Source organism: Cebus imitator, unplaced genomic scaffold (genome assembly GCF_001604975.1).
Source record: "Cebus imitator isolate Cc_AM_T3 unplaced genomic scaffold, Cebus_imitator-1.0 Scaffold117, whole genome shotgun sequence".
NCBI classification, from domain to species: Eukaryota; Metazoa; Chordata; class Mammalia; order Primates; family Cebidae; genus Cebus; species Cebus imitator.
This window is the reverse complement of record NW_016107432.1, coordinates 334102-343049: the sequence shown is the minus strand read 5'-3', so window position 1 is coordinate 343049 and position 8948 is coordinate 334102. Positions and strand designations below refer to the sequence as shown.

The 8948-nt window shown below is 39.9% G+C and overlaps 1 protein-coding gene across 1 annotated transcript in view; it reads right to left on the bottom strand.

Moving 5' to 3' along the window:
* Positions 1-8631, bottom strand: part of AKIRIN2 (akirin 2) — a 23899-nt gene extending 15268 nt beyond the window's left edge. Inside the window, exon 1 of the mRNA XM_017538908.2 lies at positions 7799-8631. Within this exon, the coding sequence (XP_017394397.1) occupies positions 7799-8033 (235 nt within the window). The 5' untranslated portion in view covers positions 8034-8631. The remainder of the gene's footprint in view (positions 1-7798) is intronic.
* Between the last annotated feature and the right edge of the window lie 317 nt (positions 8632-8948).

Sequence of the window (8948 nt, the reverse complement as noted above, 5' to 3'; positions counted from 1 at the left end):
AAAAAAAAAAAAAAAAAAAAAAAAAAAAACTGAAGTAGGTCAGTATTTCCACACATGTACAACTGATTACCATGCCAAGCTCTGATAATGCACTATTTTACCCTGGGCTATAGAAAATTGTTACAGTAAGCATGAAGTCCCCCACTCTGTCACAGCAACTAAAATCTTCTATACTTTAAATCAAGTATACCACTTAGAAAAGTTCTTCTAGATAATCATATTTTAGTGTGAGGAACAAGGCAATCTCCTATAATATAGTAATGTTTGAAAATGGCTTTTGTGGCTGGATGCAGTGGTGCACGCCTGTAATCCCAGCACTTTAGGAGGCCAGGGTGGGCTGATCACGAGGTCAAGAGATCAAAACCATCATGGCCAACATGGTGAAACCCTGTCTCTACTAAAAATACAAAAATTAGCCTGGCATGGTGGCGCACGCCTGTAGTCCCAGCTACTCAGGAGGCTGAGGCAGGAAAATCGCTTGAACCCTGGAAGTGGAGGTTGCAGTGAGCCAAGATCACACCACTGCACTCCAGCCTCACAACAGGGCGAGACTCTGTCTGAAAAAAAGAAAAATTGGCATTCTTTAAACTTAACTGTACATTCTACTCTTCATTTGCTAAGTTCAACAAAAAGAAACAAACAAAAAAAATCAACTCTTCCAAGTCCCTCCCTTTCATTCCATCTAGTTTGATTTTTTTTGAGTGAGTTTTCTAAGAATTAACATTAACAAAAATGAAAACGAATGCTAACCAAAGTGAGAATACACATCACATACTGAGACAATTTCAGAAACTTAGTCAATAAACAAACTTGAACACTTTAAGGGAAAAAAACTACTTTTTCAAAAGTGTTATTTAATCAGTAGCCCAATTTCGATACTTAGGCTGTCAAAAGGGAAATACCAATGTGAAAAAAACGTTAATAATTAAAATAGGTCTATTGATAAAACATAAGTGCCAGCTAATAAGAGTATCAACAGTGGCTGCTCTATCATTGTCTCTCAAGAGTGACTCTTACTCTTCTCTGCCTAGCCAATACAGTATCTGGAACTCAAATGAGGTTATAAGGGTTTGAACAAGTGACTTCTAGAAGAGTAATTTAAATGTTTTAATAATGTTAAGAAAATCCGGGTGCATCAAAAGACCTAAAAAATCAAATCCAAAAGTTGTATTTAATGGAAAGATCACAATGTTAATAAAATCACAATATCACTAGTATATCTCAAGATGATCTGCCTATGACATTTGAGACAGATAAAACTAATGATTTAAGGTTTTTTTAAAAGAAGAAAAGCTACATTCCAAGACAAACTAAAAGTATATTATTATGAGCTGCTCTCTTAGTGCTATGAAGTTCACCATCCAACAAAGCCTACCATCACAAGAAATACTACAAAATCTGTCATACTGTAAAATTCTATCAGTAGGCCCAAAATAAATATTAAAGCTGACAAACTGACATACACTAGAATTTTAAATAACCTGCAAGGATTCCCTGGCTTAATATAGCTACAATATCATCTCATGTGAGAAACTTGCTATAACAAACAACTCAATTCCTTTAGAAATTAAAAAAAATCAGATCATATTAAAAAGTATTTTCTCCTAAAAATCCTGTAAAACCCTTCAAAATGTTTCTTCCAATGAGCAAATTATCTAATAGAAAAATTCTTATACGTGGGGCTACTTAAAATATCATAATTTATGTAATCCATGTTTCTCATCATTATCCAGAAAAATGAATACTGAGAAGTCTACTTAAAGTACCTCAGAAAAGTATTATTCAAAGTCTTAAACTAATTGCAGTATTTGTTACAACTCATTTGAGTCACATTTTTTATCAGAAATGTTACACATTATGACAATGTCATAGAACAGTCTAAATAGAAAATTTGGTACAGAATTACAGAGTAAAACTGAAATTACATTTTTTTTTCAACCACAGCAACTCTAAGAACCTTGGGAAATGTCAAGTCTTGATTAACTCAACAAATAAATTTAGCATTTTAAAACTATTTGTGATAAGATATTATGAGGGACAGTATGGCAGGTAAGAATAACTTGAGGGCTATTTTCAAGCCACCATATACAAGTCTCACATGACTCATCTTAGCTCTCAAAATTCAAGACATTCCTGTGAAGTCATGGCTACAGTGAGACTGTTGCTGATAGAGAGTCTCACCATACACTATATGTGTTGGAGTGTATTTAAATAGTGTATGTTTAGAAAGCTAAGAAATACTGGAGGTAAGCTGAGTTCTGCAATCCTGTAGTCAGAAACAAAATTAAAGATGCAAATCCATTTGTGAAGGTTTCTTTAACAACTTCAGATGCCTGGTTGGTTTTTAATAGGCTTAAATAGTGCTTTCTCTCATACCTTTTTGAAAGCAGGTAGTTTTCTCAAAGGCAAGAAATTCCCTGCAGTTTCACATCCGTAGAGAACATTCTGTGAGTCACAGTGCTAAGCATGGCAATAAATAAAAGGACTACAGGGACCACAAATTGCTGGTTAACTAATTCAGTTACAGGTACTTGAAAATACCCACTCCCACTCCCAATACCATTATTTAGTTTCATGAAGCAACTATCTAAGAGGCACAAACTTAACCCATGCTATATCACATTCTTCCTTAATGAGGAGAAAAATTTCTTTTCAAATAGGAAAGGTACTCAAAACTGGGCACTTCCACTGAAGCTTTTATTCTCAATCTTTCAAAACGAAAGCTTTCTATCACTGTCTTTCTAGGTCTATCAAAACACTCAGCAGAAAAAACCTGCCGGGCACAGTGGCTCAAATGCATAATCCCAGCACTTTGGGAGCCTAAGGTGGGCAGATTGCTTGAGCCCTAAGAGTTTGACACCAGCCTGGGCAACATGGTGAAACCCCATCTCTACAAAAAAATACAAAAATTTGCTGGGTATAATGGCACATCCCTGTACCCCCAGGTACTTGGGAGGCTGAGGCAGGAGGATAGTTTAAGCCCAGGAGGCAGATATTGCAGTGAGCAGAGACTGTGCCATTGCACTCCACCTTGGGTGACAGAGCAAGGCTGACTCAAAAAAAAAAAAAAAAAAAGAGGGCCGATAGTAGAGTTTTAAACTGAATTTGCTAAATGGTTTACTTCACTTGGCTTCACACACAAAAAAAAAAAAAAAAAAAAAAAGACCTAATTAATATGTACTATATTCTTTTTCCTATAAAGCCACTCAAAAACTGAAGAAATTTATATTATTCTCCTTTACGCCTCAAGTTATGGTTCTGTGGCAACTATAGTGACTAGTACCTTCCACACCAAAGAGAGGCTAACCTCTAATCTAGCCATGTTTACCCTATGTGTTGCTGTGCTCGTCACGCTTTATTTTCCCACCAAAAAAAAAAAAAAGAAAGAAAGAAAAAGAAAGTCGGGGCAGCAGCTTGGGCCTGTAATCCTAGCGCTTTGTGAGGCCAAGGCACGTGGATCACCTGAGGTCAGCAGTTCAAGACCAGCCTGGCCAACATGGTGAAACCCCATCTCTATTAAAAATATTAAAAAATTAGCTGGGTGTGGTGGTGCACACCGGTAATCCCAGCTACTCCTCTAGGTGTGAGAATTGCTTGAACCCAGGAGATGGAAGTTGCAATGATCTGAGATAGCGCCACTGCACTCCAGCCTGGGTGAGACCCTGTCTCAAAAAATAAAAAATAAAAATAAAAAAAAATATTGATACCCGTGATGAATACAATTGCAGTTTTTAATGGCCATATACTCACAGGATTCTTAAATGCATAATTCATAGAAATATGAAATAACTGCAGCTACATACAGTCCTAAACAGAATATCAGGTTTAAGATTCGAAGTACAAAGACCATTAAAAACATTTATTTGCCAAATCCAATGAGAAACCAGGAGCAACTTAACAGCTGTCTAAATAACCACAAAATATTAAAAAATACTTCTGGCTCAATATAAATGACATCTGAAGTGAGATGCTGCCTCCTCCAACAGACATCTCATTTGTTTGCCTAGAACCATTTATATTTCATTTCAGCCAGCTGGTGTCTCCGTTTGCAGGCATGCATCAATGTCTGGTGAACAATCTATGTTCCTGTAAACCCTTCCCCATTCACAAGCTGTAGTTTCCATTTTTAATGGCAAGTTTCCAGCAAGTACAATGAGTTCTTACAAAGGAACTTAACTCTTCACAGAATTCAATTCCTAAGGCAGACTAGAGTGATTACCAAGCCATAAACAATATGAATTATGTGCCTAACAAACTCAAAAATATGTTAACATTCACAGAAAGGTATCTTCAGACCATTCATTCACTACATAATAATGAAAACAATGTGTTGGATTTGACTGACAGTCGCTCATAATGTTGTGTGCTATTTTGGTTTTATTAAAATAATTTCTTTTGGGAATGTCATGACAACCTTTTGGCTAAATGGTAATATTATGAGATGTCTGAAAAACCAATTGTAAAGAATACTTTGAATTGGTTTTCAAATAGCTTACCAGGATACCTACTGATGCAGCTACTAGAAGCATTCATTTCCCCAACCACATTCAATGCTTCTGCTCCCCCTCCCCTTACTTCCACTCATCACTTTTCCTTTCCCATACCATAAGTTCACTGCCGACGCTTCACAAGATAGTAAGCAAACTACTTCTGTAAACACCAGAGAGCAAATATGGAGTTTTGGGGCAATACACTCTCTGTGACAACTATTCAACTCTGTCATCGTCACCTGCAATGAACAGTACTTAAAAAAAAAAAAAAAAAAAAAAAAAAAAAACAATGTTCCAATAAAATTTTATTTATGGACACTGAAATTTGAATTTCACATAATTCTCATGTGTCACAAAATAATCTTTTTTATTCTTTTCCAACCATTTAAAAAATGTAAAGAACATTCTTAGCTCTCAGGCTACACAAAAATATGGCTATATTTTGTCAACCATCCCTAGGCCCTGGACAGCACTTCTGAATTAAAGTAACACTTACATGTCCCAAAAAACAGGTTTGGGATAGCTGTGTGGTAAGGAGCCCCTAAAAAATTCCTAATGCCAATTCGCATAATAAAGGCTCTAAGCCCTGCTGTTAAGAAAGCAAGCTTAACTTCCTTCAGCTCAGCTAGTGCTTCCTTTTTCCCAGTATTAAGTTGCAACAGTTGGAAAAATATTTAAATAAGTCAAGTCAAACTTTGGAATCACCTTCCTGGAATGACTAAAACGATAGCTAAGGTTTAAAACAGACATCCAAGTTCCTGAAACTAATAAAGCCACAATATGACTTCAGCTATGCCATCTGAAACTTAAACTGTAAGTATCTAGAGGAGAGCAATGATAAAAAGTGTATACATGCTCTGAAAAAAAATTGACTTTAGTATATTTTAACTCACAGATGTGAAAGGAAATCAGAGTTCCCACAAGTTCGCCAATCTCAATTTGGTAAGCCACTGACTACTTCCAATACTAACTACTCATTTTAGTTAATGATAGATGGGTATTCACTCCCGTAAAGTTGAAGAATAATCGGTGTTGAAATAGGAAGCTAAAAATCAGGTGCTTGAGAAAATTATTTCCAAGTTTAGTAACATCAAAATGGGGCAGCTCTTTGATACCTGCACAACACTGCAGCTCCCATTATGACATTACTAAAAGCACACAGGAGCATACCCCAAATTGGCCACATAAACAAAGTCAAATTAAATTACATTTAGAATGTCATTCAAAACTATAAATTACAAAATGTAATTTTAGCAAGTCAAAACTTCAATTTTAACTTGTTTTCTGAAGTCAATTTTTTATGAAAATATTCAAATTAGTTGAAATAACTTTTAGCAGACTCAGAATCAATTACGATGTGATTTTAGGTTTCAGGATATGATTAAACTTCCAAAGTAGATGTCAAAAAAAAAAAAAAAAAAAAAAAAAAAAAAAAAAAAAAAAAAAAAAAAAAAAAACCTTGAAGAACAGAATATCAGTATTTTGGGAAATGAATGTGAATCTGAATCAGCTGACTTAAACAATTCCAATAATTGCAATCATTTTACTATGATAGTCCAATTAATTTAAACTTGAGATAATATGGAGCCAACCATATTAACCAAAGCTACCAATATGACAATGAAAAGACAAGTTTACAAAGGATCACAATTCTTCCTGAATAAGTGCCCTTTAAAGGTGGGGGGGACATGTTATAGCCCCCACTACATACATGCCCGAGATTATTTTGGCATTGAGATATATTACTTTAATTCCCAAACCTAGCACTGTATTAATTAACTTTCTCGACTGAAATTTATTGCTGGTTAGCTACTTCATGACTTTATTTTGAAATGGCCTTATTAGTTAAGTACAGATTCCATTTCCATTTCTAATGGTACCATTTCACTAAAAGACAAATTCCAAAAATGTCAACCACCAGTAGCTCATTCTTGACACTGGTTTCTTTCTTTTTTTTTTTTTTAAAGTAAAGCCTAATAATTAATCAAGGAATGCCTTTTCAAGCTAAAAGACAGTTTATAAAGGTCATTAAATAAATTTATCTGAGAATTCCCATGAAAACTCTCTACAACTCTAAAACAGTATGTCCTTAAGTTAGATCAACTATTTAATCAAAAACGGTACCTTGCGTATTCGAGGATCACTCCACGGATTTAGAAACTATTTTAAAATGTGATTTAAAAAAAAATTAAAGTCAATTTCAAATGGAAGTTACAAATACACAGGTATATACTTCACTTTTTAAAGCTAATGATTTACATCAAGCTACAAAAAGGCTTTGTCTAAAAGGTAGTATTATTACTTCAAACTCACACAGAAATCTTTGCATGCTACACACAAAGGAAACATTTACACTTCAAGTCCACAAAAGCCTATCCTAGGACTGTGCCAGGGGCACACAAGGATTTCAAAGTACAGAAAAAACTGGGCATACACATGCCTTAACAAAGCAGCCAAAAGACATTCCCCATAGACTCCCTCTCAGGAAATGTTTCAAGATGAAAAGCAAAAGTCTGAGGTCCCTCGGAATCTTGAGTTGATTTCTTCATTATTCTCAAGGCTAGGTTGTTTTCTCCCAACATACTTTGTTGGGCAGAAATAAAGCATTTCTAAATAAAAGCAACACCTCAGCCCCAATTTTCAATGCAATATGCTTATTAAAAGTTCAAGATTTCTCAAGGTCTAGACGTATAGCGTGATCATATTACAGTACACGGGAAGAGCATTTTCTTTGTTGTTGACCCTGCTAGGGAAACAGGTCTTGACTCAGCCAAAGTGGCGTTCTTGTGGGTGATTAATGACAGGCCTAGATCTCGCCCCAGTGACATCCATCCCCACCCCCCACCCCCACTATACTAAAATCAGCCATGTCTGAACTGGAGGAGGGGCTGTTGCCTCGCCTCAAACCACCCAGTCCCAGAGTTAATAGCTGCAACCAATCGATTACGGCAAGCACACATCGAGACTGGGGTGAAATGTGACCCTTCTCGCCTAAATTTATGAATAATATCGCCTTCTCTGATCATTTCCTCTGGGGCTCTAGCGACTACGGAAACAATTCTAATCATTCGGCGCAAAGAAAAAGATGTCCCGGTTCTATCCAACATCGGCAAGGCAAAGCCCCTACCCACCTCCAAACACTACCCACCTTGACATCAAGCCATTTCTATTGTGTCTTATTAGGTCCTCGGGCTAAGAAATGTGGCTGCCCGACTACTTTGCTAAGAACGAGAGCCACAGTCCGGTACCCCCACCCCAGGGACCCCTGTTCTCTCGACCACCCCGGCGGCCGCGGGGCCGGGTCCCACCTGTGGCGAGGCGGGAGGAGACGTCGCCGAAGGGGGATGGCTCCATTCGGAGATACTTCTGCGGCGAGGCGGCCGCAGCCGAGAAGGAGGCGGCGGTGGCTGAGGCTGCCGACAACGGGGAGGCAGCGGCCGAGGTGGGCGCCGATAATGGCGCACATCGCCTCCGCTTTGGGGACGCCGGGCTCAACAGCGGGTCGAAATCCAGAGTCCTTTTGAGAGTGGCTCCACACGCCATGGCCCTGAGCAGCTGAGGCGCCGGGCTCGGGTGGGGTCGGGGAGGGGTGACGAGGAAGAGGGCGAGGGAAGGGGGGAAGAGCGGGAACTCGAGGAGAGCCTACCCGACGGGCTCAGGAGCCAAGCGGGTCGCGAAGCGCCGGCGCTGGAAAGGAGAGCCGCCGCCGCCGCTGCCTCCGCGGCAGGGGCAGTGGCCAGGGACAACCCGGGTGAGAGCGGGAGGGGCGGTGGCGGGCAGCAGCACACGCCAGTCGCGTCAGGGGGGCTCTTCCGCCTCCTCAGGCGCGGCTCCCCCGGGAGAGGCTCCGGCCGCCCCCGCCGTCCGCTCGAGCTTTGCGCCGCGCCTGAGGCGCTTCTGTGCAGAGATAGATCCTTTCTGAAGTCGGAAACAGCACCGTGGGGTGTGAGGCTGGAACGCAGCTCCTAATACGCCCGTGTACGGTCAGTAGCTTGCGAGCGGAGATCGATGCAGGGCGATTGCTAGGTGGCTGCGGCAGCAGGAGCACAAGCGAACACGTCCAACCGCTTCCCCCTCCCCCGTAGGACTCTCCCACCCGCCGCCGGTCCCAATATGGCGTCAATAACAACGCCGCCGATTCAAATCCGGCGGCCTCAGAGCGCGTGCGCATGGGGGCGGGACAAACCGAAAGTGCATTTTGGGAGTTGTAGTTTTTGGCTGCGGGGAGGAATCGTCCTGAAAGGCGGGAAGGGAGGAGTCACATAAACTACGACTTCCGTCATGCAAGGCACGCGACTCCGAGTTCCGGGTTGGAATTTAAATCCCCCTACACAGCTTGAGTGTAAAAGGAGCTAAGCAAAAGAGAAAAAAGAAAAGGTTCTGAGACTGTGGGAGACGGAAAAGCAAACCGGTGGGGAAAGCAACCTAAGCGACGTAGAAATCCTTTTTTTTTTTTTT